This window comes from Amborella trichopoda, chromosome 8, assembly GCF_054954075.1.
Source record: "Amborella trichopoda isolate Santa Cruz 75 chromosome 8, AtrichopodaSantaCruz75HAP2 v2.0, whole genome shotgun sequence".
In the NCBI taxonomy this organism is placed as follows: Eukaryota; Viridiplantae; Streptophyta; class Magnoliopsida; order Amborellales; family Amborellaceae; genus Amborella; species Amborella trichopoda.
The window spans coordinates 43,021,871-43,034,823 of NC_142343.1; the positions used below are offsets into that span (position 1 = coordinate 43,021,871).

Consider the following 12,953-nt stretch of genomic DNA (forward strand, 5'->3'; position numbering starts at 1 on the left):
TCCAGGGCTCTTGAGAATTAGTTCACACATCCACCGGGTCCGGTCCGGTAAACAAACATCAACTTTCACACTCCTTAAAATGCTAATTGGGAGTAAACTCTCTTAGTGCATGTCATCCCTCAACCCAAATTCTATTGAGATCTAGACTGTCACATAGCTATAACCTGGTATTGTATGTCTGCACAAGGAATATTAATCAAGCTTTCATTTCTCCAAAGCATATTTAGAGGCATCACTGCTATCACCCAAGCTTTTTTTCCTCCTAACTGCTTAGCTAGTATGGAAATATGTTGACATATATGTTTATTTTCTTTCAGCTTAAACTTCTATTCGGATCCTAAGTTTTGTGCACATGTAAATGTCAGAGGTAATTTTTTAAAAAAAAGAAAAAGGAAAAAGAATCTTCACGAAGATATGAGTCCACTATTTTTAGTGAACACATGCTATTCATTTGGTGGACGGTGGATCTAGGTTTTCAAGAAGTCAAAATCAATATTTTTAAAATTGTTTATTTTTCAAATTAAATCTCTGCGGAAGTTCTGCCCGAAAGAATTCCTTCAGTGTATCTTAGAGATTGGCTTATGCTGTAGCTTTATGCCAGTTGGAGTATAGAAATTTTCCCGAGGAGGATTCTGTTACCTCTAGCAAATTATTGTACTTGTGAATATTATTATCCATTTACAATGGCTATGTAATCATATAGATATGTCTGATCGTCTCTTTCACTGTGTTTTGAACTTCAAAAAATGCTTCCTAACCAAAATCTCAAAAGAAAAAAGAAGATCAAGGAAAAATAATAGTAAGAAACAATAAAAACACCAGTGTTTCATAACATGATTCACTAATCAATACAAGCACCAGAATTTCGAAACATGATTCACTAATGAATTATATTTACCCAAACATTATACATGAACTTAGGCATGTCAAAATGCCATCTCTTTATCTTTGCCCAACTTTTTTTATGCAGCCTCAAATCCTTCAAAGTAAAGGAAATCTCAAGGGAAATATGGAGCCTCAATTGTGCATTCCCCTTAGAAGGAGAACAGGGATGAGCAAAATCAAATACCCACTCTTCTCTCTGTCTCTCCCTCATGAGCCTGTACAATGCTAGTCCTCATTATAGTCCACATTTTATTGACACAATTTTTGTCACTGATATAATCTTGGCTTCCTATTAGACCAAGTCGTATCTGCTGATGGTTATGGTAGCAAGAGGGGCTGCATGGATGTACACAAACTCTAACCTTCCTTGGGGTCCCAAAGATGTCACCCATGTTGGAAACATGTAGAATTCGCCGGATTTTGATAACCCCCAGACGGGTCCGTAAAGGTTCGTTATGGATAGCTTCAAATTCTTGACTGTCTTTGGGGACTGATTTGTGACAGTGACAGTGTATCTAAAGTAAGTCTTTTGCTTGAGGAGCCATGAATGAGTCTCAGTTTGTGAGATCAGGAGAGGTGATGGAGCTGCAAGAACCATAGTCAAATTAGAGAACATATTTATGAGATGAATTTTAACTGTCTTTATACTACAAATGTAGGGAAATTAAGAAAATCGATTTTACCTTGTCTCCGAGCAAGAGCTGTTTTTGGTGGTGGAGGGCTTGGAAGAGCACCTATGGCAGCAAGGCAAACACAAGGTTTAATAGTTAATCGCAATGTCTCAACAGTTAAAATACAAGGTCATAATTTCTAATATAATGTCATAATATCTTTAAACAAAAGAAAATGGATTTATATGCAAGACCTAGATCTACCTCAACTATTATGAATCCCGGCCTAATAATATTGGATGGTTCCTCTTAAATTAGGGCTAATTAAATCCAACTGGAATCCAACGACAGATCTCAATGAAAGAAAAAAGAATGATCCAATTTCAGACTTGGTCGGAAATGACTGAGATAAAGCTAGTTCCAATCTGATTATTTCTTATGTATATATCTGTGTAGATATCTATGTAGTTGTTGCATACTAGCACGCATCAATATACGTATATATGTATATATGCATGTAAACATATGAATAACTGTAAAATGTTCATGACTTGGATCCTAGTGTACCTATCTTGAAGCATATAGACAACAATGAGTACCTGGAAGAAGCTGGTTCAAATTCCCATAGCCACCACTCAATCGTGCTAGGACACCGAGCATTGGTGCGTTGTTGTAAGTGGCGGGCTCAGTTTGCTCATAGTTGTTGCGAACATCAGCAAAGTCGTCGTAAGGACCGGGCCCACCAACCACAGCCCCTACTAGAAGGTTGGGATCTTGGCCTTTGCTGGAGAACCACGTGTCGTAGCCTCCTCTGCAGCTGACAAATGTGGGGTCCACCTTGATGGACACAATGGAGGATCCCCTGTGGTGTATCCTCTTTGGGTAGTTGTTTCCATACCCCACCATGTAACTTGTCCCCCTAGGGTTGTTCCCCAATATGTAATCCACCTAATTTCCCACCAACCCCAACAAAAGTAAGAAATGTAGAATCAAATGAACAATATGTTTGGCAAAATAAGATAATTTTAAGATAATTTTGGACAAAATATCAGGAAATATAAAAAAATTCTCAACATTGATAAATAACTAAACACATAGGTTCATTTTCTGTTTTTACTTTTAGAGTTTGGACTAAAGGGAAATTCATAAAACAAGAAGATGCCTCTCTAAGATTGACTTTATGACCTCATTATTAAAATCTTTGTTTTCAAAGTTTTACTGATTCTTTTCTTTATACAAGAGATATGCTTGGTTCAAGCCTACACCCTTCCATTGAGCTATACTTCATAGTACACAATCCATGTATGCATATACCTGAGACTTAGCGAAGACAAGAAGCTCCGAAGGTGCCGCATTTCCTTGAGGACAAGTGACTGCTTTCCGAGCAGATGTCAAGTTGTCAGAGTAAACAGTTAATAAGAATGAAGCAGTGGTGACAAACTGCAAGTTGTTCCAAGTTTGCCTGAAGAGCAACCCTCCTGGTGTTCTCCTCACATTTTTTGAGCCTTTCCCAATGCAAGAACACATGAAGAATTCTGCTTGACTTTTGTATTTCTCAAAAGTTGACGTGTATGCAGGTGGCACTCCTTGGATTAGAAACTACACCATGGAAAAAAGATCACAAGAAAATGGTGGTCAAGTGTATAATATAACTTTGATCTATTAGAAACTGCACATATACTATCTGTACGTTCTATCAGCGCTAAGGGTCCCAAACCACGAATAATATAATTACGAAAAGAAGTTAGGTGATAGGTGAGTCGCCGACTCATGCGTCACTGTAGTTTTCAAAGGATTTAGATCCAAAACGCATCACAAATCATTGTAAATCCATTTCCGCTTTGGATCCATGAATTTGATCTCTAGAGACACCGCAGATCTAATAGTATATAAACTATTTTTGAGGCCCCAAATTCATTTTTTTAAGATTCATGACCACAGTGGTCTAATTGACAGACCCACAAAATTTGGATCCCTCACTAATTTATTAAAGTATTATGTTGTGAGGTATTGGTATATATGAATATATTTTTAATGTACTCAACTTTTTTAGACACTTAATATAAAATTAATTTTATAAAAAACACTTTTCATAATTAAGAGGAGTATGATAAATATATTTATAAGAAAGTAACAGCATTTATTAGTAGTTAAGAATCAACCATTGCTCTAGGTAGGTGATATCACAATGATATAATCTTCCACTATAAATAATAAATGATATTTTTTCTATCAAAATTTTCAATTTTACTCATGTTTAATTACCTAAAATACCGCTAGGTAAAATGGTTATTATATGGTGGAATAAGGGTATTAAATGTCAAAACCTGTTGAAATACATTAAGTAAATTCTTATAATGTATGAGTACTGTAACGTAACCCTTTATTATATTACCGCAAAGGGTACAAGAAACTCAAGTTAAAGCCCCAGAAAAATTTAAAATATAAAAAATAAATTAAATATATTAAAAGTAAAATAAAACCCAAAGCAATATTGAAAAATCCAAATATGCTTTAAATTTTTTTTAAAAAAAATGATTTAAAAAATTAATTTATAGTTGGGGACTTTTAGAAAAACAAAAAAAGGTAAATAAAAAAATATGGATTGTTGCAAAAAAAAAATGATAAAAAAAAAACTTCACCCATCTATGCCAAAAACATCCAAAATCACATATAATAAATTTATGCAATATACCCCTATATTTTATAATTTTTTGGATATTTTTATAAATTTTTTTACGTACGATGAGTTGTACACACAACTCAAGGTAGCCCACTTCAGTTCAATAAGAGGAAAGGCCAAGTATATATATATATATATATATATATATATATATATATATATATGAAAGATACTACAAAACGTCTATAAGTGAAATGAACAGTGATTTTGCCTACCCTCATCACCATCTAAAGTTCATCGCATGGCCATGATTATCCAGAAGTGTTTCATTTTTCTTTTCTTTTTTTAACAAATCGGAATGAACAGTGATTTCGCCTGTCCTAGATTTGGGGCACTATGTTTGTGGTATTTGTATGACCCAAAATGTTGCGCACACACCGTCTTCATCTCAATAATCAATCCCCAAAAAAAAAATGTTCGATTTGGACCCTAGATATGGTCAAAATGAATCGCTTCCAACAATGAATCTAAACCATTTATTTGGTGAATTTCAAGATCTTAGCCTTTACATGCTCAAAATCATTTTTTTCTTTTTAAGCATTGTTCATCTAACGACAATAAAGCCATCTAAAAAAAATGGAAAAGAAAAAAATCATTATAAAGACTAGATTTAAGCATCTTATCAAAATGAATGAACTATGTTAATTTGGCTATAAAAAAATACTTTCGAGATTGTGCTTTAAAAATTTTCTTTTATGTAAATGTTCATTAGAGTGAAGAGAGTGTATGTTTTAAAATTTCGATAAAAAAAATAGCCCTGACTTGGTTTTTGAAGTTGTTATATCGTATAACTATACAAACGTTCCATGAAATCATTGCCCAATAATTTTGGAACTGTGAAATAAAGGAGCTACTTTTGAGGTCAAATGGTTACCATTCGTTTTTTTTGGGGTAGATAAATGGTTTAACATTCTCCAAAAAAAAAAAAACCCAGCAATAATAAACAGATAAATAAATAAAAAGACTTACTTTAGAGACGAGCACTTGTACTCCAGCATATTTAACATCCCAACTAAATTGGGTAATTGACCATGTGGTCCCTCCAAGTGAATCCCCATTCTTCGCCAAATAATCCAAATAATACGAATCCATAGTTGCTTGGTAAAGCCATGCTGCAGCCCAAAGCAATTCATCCTGCCATTAAGCACAAGAATTTTAGTTTGCAGTTAAGAGATTGAAAACTTAATGCATTGTAACGTGTATGAGTGATTTATAAATCGTCTGGTCAACTCAGCAATCGTTTGAGACAAGATCGGATCCGGAAATTTATGATTCTAGGCCGAAAAACCTCAGAATCGTTGTCTCCCAATTTCCTATTCTTTTTTCTTTTTTTTCTTTTTTTTAAAATGTTAAATGCGACCTTATCTTACTTGGGAATCACACTAGTCAGACTCGGAGAATCCGAATTGGATCGCCCGCTCCGAATTTGATGCACCAAAACCGAATTAAAAAAAATGGAGTATGTGGAAGTAAAGTTACCGCGTATCCACTAGTGGATTGGTAATATTTTTGAGCAGGCTTGATGCTGCTGTCATACTTTCCTCTGTAAGTGTCTGCAAATTCAAAAAGCTGCACTATGGAGTGAGAGTGAGATTCAATAATTAAAGTACACATATGAATATAGTCAGTGTTTAAAATGAAAAACTGCCCCATGCTTTTTTTTTCCTACTCTTAAGGTTGATTCGAGATGAGCGTTTCAAAACTTAGATCGGTGGGGTGGGTTGTTCACCTAACACATCCATGCCGCTAGATTGGCAAATTGGATCCGTACCAATCGGAGATCCAGCAAATATTAAAAATACGAAAAATAAATTAAATTTAAAATAGGGGATTATGAGGAGGATATTTCATGCAACGGTTGTATCCTAGTATGATGTGATGACACTTCTAAAAAATCATGTTTGTGGTATTTGTATGACTCAAAATTTTACACACACACTCTTTTCATCTCAATAGTCAATCCCAAAAAAGAAGAAGTTCAATTTGAAGTCCCCTCCAAAAACGAATGTAGACCATTCATTTGGTGAATTTCAAGATCTTAGCCTTTATAAACTCAAAATCATATTTTTTTTCCCCATATTGTTCATCTAATAATAATAAAACTATCTAAAAAATTGGAAATAAAAAGATCATTCTAAGGCCTAGATCTAAGCATCTCACCAAAATGAACGGCCTATGTTTATTAGGCTAAAAAAATACTTTCTAAATTGTGTTTTCAATTTATTTATTTATTTTTGTAATTGTTCATTAAAATGAAAAGAGTGTATATTTCAAAATTTGGATAAAACAAATGGCTATAACATGGTTTTTGAAAGTTCTTGCATCATATTACTATACAACCGTTGCTTGAAATCATCGCATATATATATATATATATATATATATATATATATATATATATATATATATATATATATATATATATATATGGGTTTTGGGGCTTAACTGGCCCCGAATGATACTATCTCAGAACAAGTTCAATCCTAGCCGATTCTTGATCCAAATGAGGTACCGGATCATGAATTGCTGAGTTTTAAAACACTATTCCATATAATTGTTTTACTGGAAGATCAAATCTAGGGTTTTAAGAGCCAGAAACATTTGTTTGCTTGGAAAAAATGAAAGGTGAATAAGATATGATCTGACAAATTCCAAGTTGCCCGGACCAGCGTACAATTTGGTCCCTGAGAACTATCTTGCCCAAGTTCAATTTTTCGTAAGAGACAGGGACCCTAACCTAATAGCCAAAATGCCCCCTAAGTATAATGCATGACCTCTCATTCATGCGAGAGAGAACCAACCTGTTTGGCATGATTGAGCAATGTAAGAGAGTACGATGAATCAGATCGTCGGAAAACTATTGATGCTGCCGCCATTGCAGCCGCGGTCTCTCCTGCAAGGTCCGAACCGGGGTTAGCAGTGTCAATCCTATATGCTGCTCTCGACGTCGTCATGTCTTCGGGCCTTTGCCAACAATAGTGGTCTGAAATTCCTTCACCCACCTTAAAGAACAAAAACAAAATTAAGTGTAGATATCATAAAACTTTCACACATCCCAAATGTAAATAATATGGAATGACAGCTCCGGTCCTATGGACAATGGCTCTTAAAATTTGTTTGTAAAGGTACTTTAGATCTATCATCATCATCGTCATTCGAACCTTATTCTAACTATTTGGAGTCGTACTTTCCATCCATATGACCATAAAATGTTTATAGTCATAAATGTTATCATCGCCCACTAAATGGATGTACGGTGATCGTGGGAGAGTCGACCTACCAGGAGCATATTTCATGGTCCCACTACTTTTTCTTTTGGGTAAGTGATTTTTCATGGTTCCACTCTCTCTATCATTGACCACCTCATGACCATATGTCCTCTAAAGTCATGTAGATCATGTAGTTAAGTTGCATCGGGTCACTACATTTGTATAATTACCAAAATGCCCTACTTTTTGTGAGGTAGTTTTCTCTCATTGCTCTTAGAAGAAACATGTAAATCACATCATCGCCCCGCACGATCTTCGATGAATAAAATTTTGATAAAGCCCTTTTTATAAAGGATTGAAGGAGGTCACAATTATTTACAACCATTTGATATAAAATCTAAAGCTTGGATCTGTCACAAAATTTGAAAAAATTTCTTTTGAATTTTGAACTTGATCAATAAAATAAATACAACGATTGAATTTCACATCCAATGGTCAAGTCTAATTGTGACCACCTTATACCAAAAATAAATGGTCTCTTACATAGTTTCCTTCTCACAAAAGGACACGTCTTTATATGATCAGCCTACATATTGGAGAAATGTGGGTTTGGAAAATAATATATTTTTAAATATAATTTGATCCTGATTTTTAGAGGATATATAATCCATGGAGATCATGAATATAAATTTTTTTTTTTTGAAAACTAGGAATAATAATTATATTAAGGTATAAAGATGGATGCTTTATATCTTTGGACTGCATATTCTAGCAATGTGGTCCAGACCGCATGAAACAATTTTCCTTCGTAAAATGGTATGTGAAGATTTTTTATGGAAATTTATCAAAATAATTTAGGAGATAAGCTATTTAACATATTCTCCCTTAGTTTTGATTTAATTTTAAAAATCCCATCAAAAGACATGTGATCTTGAGTTGGAATAGTTGAAAAATTTCAGTTCTTGGAATATTATATAGGGACGGCAGACTATGAGAATGTTTGTTTTTCTTTTTTTTAGGGTGAGTCAGGGGGAGGGGGCCCCTACCCTTTGTTGGAATTGAGCCTAGGAAGTAGCGTTGCAAATCGTCAAATGCTAAATAATTAAGGCCGTGCTCTTTTCCTATGAGACTGTTTGCTTTTGTTACAAGCACTTCACAAACACTCTTAGCCATTGGATGTAAAATCTGACATAGTTAAATGTGACACAATGTTCGAAAAATTTCATTTAGGCTTTGTGCGCAATCAATGGTACATCTCGAACCATCTGATTTCACATCTAACGATCTATAATAATGGCTATCTCTCTGTATTAAAAGCCTACGGTCCTATTAAATACATTCCCTATTATTTATGTGAAGAACTAGTGAAATAAAGTAATAAACCCAAAAAAAACCCTACCTCTCCATAGAAGACATTGGGCTCAGGATGAGCTTTAATAAAGTAGTCTGTGCCCCATCGTATGGCATCCATGGCATTGGAGAGCTCACCATTTGCCTCCATTTGCTTACCATACTCTATCGTGCTCCATGAGAGCATAGTCACAGTGAAAGCCATGGGAAGACCAAATTTCACGTGGTCTCCAGCATCATAGTAACCTCCAACTAGATCAACCTGTTAAAAAAGCCATCAAAGAAGAAGTTAAGGACAAGCTTTCGTTTTCTCTAATTTGCTTGGGTTCGGGGCATTTTTGTAATTTTAAGCAATTTGTGTCTGTAATTATCCGACCCAAATTTACCAATGGAATTTGTGTCCGTAATTATCCGACCCAAATTTACCAATGGAACTCAGGTGATTCCCTAGTAAAACTGGAATATATTTGAGAAAAAGAATTCCTTATATATTATAAAATCATGAGATTCGGGTGATTATGGGATTTTCCAGCCTTAAAGAGCCAGCCTCTCAACCTGATGCGACTCCTATGATTTCTGAGTCGGACAGGCGATCTTTGAATCACCTCTCAATGTAATGTGACTCCTATGGTTTCTGAGTCGGACACACGATTTTTGAATCAATGGTTTGTAATTGTGGTAGGTCAATGGCATTTAGGCAATTTTATTTCTTCCTAGTTAGGAAGTAACCGTTGTGTACAAGGGAAGAATATGCTATAATCCAACCAAGTATGGTACATGGTACTCCATAGGCATCGACCATCCATTTTTTTTATGGGAGACTATGGAGAGCAATCGACAGAGGGCCATACGCCAAAATAAGATTAATGCTCAGCATCCATGATCATAATAAATTGTTAAGACACATTAGGAGTTCAATATAATCGAGAGTTCTTTTTTCTTTTCTTTTTGACATATTAATGGTGGGAATGGAGGGAACATTTTATTTTTATTTATATATATATATATATATGAGAATGGAGGGTGAGACGCTATGTTTAAGCATCAACCTCCTAACCACTAATGCCCCAACCCTATAACCAACTTTATGCATACTTCTAGAAGCAAATGGTACCCTAGGACCCAAATTATATATATATATATATATATATATATATATATATATATATATATATATATATATATATATATATATATAGGTGCGGTTTTTATAAGGTTGCAATCTTAAACAATCTAATTGAGGCACACCTCCAAATTTTATCATAACATGTAATTTTGTTGTAAAAATTTCTTAAGATTATCTTAAAATCTATTTTCATATCTAATTAGAAAATTTTAAACTCCAATAATAGCTAAAATCAAGAAGATCTATAAACATATGAAAATCTTGAAAATGGACGGCCTAGATAATGTGTTGGATGTATTATTTCTGACACTAAAAAACTTTTTTTTTTTTATATTCATACATCTCGATGTCGAGATGATCAAATAGAGGGTTTTTCAACATTAAAACAACCTTTTCAATAGATTTTTGAGGTGCATATGTAATTCTACATTTTAAGGTTGCAACCTTATATAAACTTTACCCATATATATATATATATATATATATATATATATATATATATATATATATATATATATATATATATATATATATATATATATTAATGATAACTATTCTTTTTAGGGTGTGATTTGTATAAGGTTGAGGCCCTAAACAATCAAAATAAGCTGTACTTCAAAATAATGTTGAAAGATGTTTCTTAGCAGCAAAAATCTTTGTGATGGCCTAAAAATATGTTTTCATAACTAATTATAAAATTTAAATCTTCAAAATGTATATCAAGCAAATCTTAAATACTTGCAAATACTGAAAATTGACAGCCCAGATAATGCCTTACAAGATACACTATTTCCCAAACTTGAATTCCATGTTTTTTTGTATCTATACATCAATTCGAGATGATCGATTTGAAGATTTTTCAACATAAAAAAAAATTCTTCTACTGAAATATTTAGGTGAGCCTTAACTCGATTGTTTAGGGTCTCAACCTTATATTAAGTTTTTTCGTTCTTTTTATTGTATCTCTATGTTATTGCCTTGGTTCCCGAGAGGGGTTGTTAAAGACCCTTCGGTTCTATAAGGACCGCACCTGGACTAGGCTAGGGAAGGCCCGGCCGGTTGCCAGCCCTAAAGAGTGAACATATAGAGCATATAGAGATTACATATATTGGAGTTCCTTTGTTTGGTTCTTGGGTGGGTGTTTTTTTTTTGGGGGGGGGGGTGATAGAGATATTACATATGTTGGAGTTTAAATTCTCAAAGAGAGAGAGAGAGAGAGTTGTAGGGATAAAATAATTCTATAAGTCTAATGTTTGAGACTTTTAGTAGGTGAAATAGGTGAGCTAAACGTGTTGTATTTTCCATCATGTAACAAATTTAAGTAATTGTAGTAAAAGAGTAGCACAACAAAACTAAAGCAAAAGTGTGTCCCAAAAAAATCCTTCAATCACCAAGCCACACACGCTCAAGTTTTCAATCTCTCCTTCTCAACACAAAGGTGCTTATTTTCGCAAGGAAGGAAGCTCCAAATTCATTTTGGTATTGGATTTTAGTTGTTTTTTTTGTCATGTCCTCTATTTACCTGTTTGGGACTTCAAATTTGAGTTATATATATATATATATATATAGACCAACTTTGTTGACTCCCCAAGAAGTCAAGATTTAGATAGAGAGAGAGCAACCAATAAATAAATAAATAAATATATATATATATATATATATATATATATATATATATATATATATATATATATATATATATATATATATATATATATATATATATATATATATATATATATATATATATATATATATATATATATATATATATATATATATATATATATATATATATATATATAGACCAACCTTGTTGACTCCCCAGGAAGTCGAGATTTAGAGAGAGAGAGAGCAACCAAATGGGCTACCCTAAAAAGCCAAGATTTAGAGAGAGAGAGAAAGAACAATGTCCAAAACCACATCTCCGGCAGTGAAGACTTGGCCCATGCCCGTGCCCAGTAATTCCGGCAAGCTCATGGCCAAGCTAAAAAGTGCTAAAAAAATAACAAAAAAGAAACAATAAACAAAACACATCTAAACCAGGCTAAAAAAATAGATTTTGAAAAAGTCAATTTTTAAGTGGTATCTTAAAAATAGCCAAAATAAATTTCAATCTTTACCAAAATGATAAAAAACACATTACAAATAAATTTATTACTTTTTTTTATAGATTTTTTATATTTTTTCTTAAAATTTGGGAGTTAACCCACCCACATGGGAGAGTCCAGTAATCAAAGAGTGAGAGAGAGAGTTAGAGAGAGAGAGAGACATACCCCTTGGGCTTTACCGTCTTCTAAAGCAGAGTGAGACCTCCATGTTAGCCTCTGGTTGTTGGGAATGTGTCCAGATCTCTGCCCCTCAAAGAAAATAATGCTTTTGGTGAGAGCCTCTCTGTAATCATCATGTTCATGCCCACCCTCGCCTAACCCAATGCTACATGCACCTATAACAACTACAAACAACCATCTCAACTCCATCTACATACACACACACACAGTAGATGGGGTGTAGCATGACTGAATATATATATATATAGCTTTGAATGAGGCCTTTAAATATTAACGAAACATGTGCATTTTGTCTTCACAATTATAATGAAATGATTCAAGGTCGGTCGAATTCTTTATAAGATTTTAATATGTTTTTCTTTTGCTATGGAGTGGAAAGATCTAGTGTATTTTCGGAAAAGGCTCATTCTTGGGATTGGTAAGGATACACATGTGGGGGAGGTGAACTATTTAGTTCTAAGACTTTTTTTTTTTTTTTTTTCTGCCTCTTCGTTTCTCTCTCCTTAATTTGTAGCTCTCTTTCGCTCTTTCTTTTCTATATTTTTTTTTATTTTTTTTGGTAGTTCGAATCGAACTTGAGATATAATGTTGCTATGTTCAACTGCGATTTGCTCAAAAAATTCACAAACAAATTTCACATATTTGAGTAGGTTCAGTAATGGCCTAGGCAGCTCGCCTTAAAGGCTAGGATCCGTACCACAAAATGCAACCTGAGGGTCAGGCCAGGCCTACAACCGACATGGTCCGGCCCAGCGTGTACCAAGCCACAATAAGGCTGGGCCCAACCAGGTCACGGTC

At 33.9% G+C, this 12,953-nt stretch overlaps 1 protein-coding gene across 1 annotated transcript; it reads right to left on the minus strand.

Moving 5' to 3' along the window:
• Positions 1-803: 803 nt before the first annotated feature.
• Positions 804-12,479, minus strand: LOC18432304 (endoglucanase 19). Its single transcript, XM_020666029.2, has 9 exons — positions 12,141-12,479; positions 8,788-9,000; positions 6,981-7,181; positions 5,659-5,748; positions 5,149-5,313; positions 2,811-3,095; positions 2,096-2,444; positions 1,569-1,619; positions 804-1,470 (listed from the first exon to the last, which is right to left on the minus strand). Exons 1-9 carry the CDS (start codon positions 12,342-12,344, stop codon positions 1,178-1,180), a joined length of 1,851 nt encoding a protein of 616 aa, XP_020521688.2. The 5' UTR covers positions 12,345-12,479; the 3' UTR covers positions 804-1,177.
• Between the last annotated feature and the right edge of the window lie 474 nt (positions 12,480-12,953).

What these genes read in the sequence shown, in the direction of transcription:
- LOC18432304 (XM_020666029.2), bottom strand. Translation starts at nt 12,344, where the DNA reads ATGGAGTTGAGATGGTTGTTTGTAGTTGTTATAGGTGCATGTAGCATT. An exon ending in CCAATGTCTTCTATGGAGAG is followed by an intron (nt 7,182 to 8,787) that starts GTAGGGTTTTTT and finishes TTGTTCTTTAAG; the next exon opens with GTGGGTGAAGGAATTTCAGA. An exon ending in TTTGAACCAGCTTCTTCCAG is followed by an intron (nt 1,620 to 2,095) that starts GTACTCATTGTT and finishes TTGCTGCCATAG; the next exon opens with GTGCTCTTCCAAGCCCTCCA.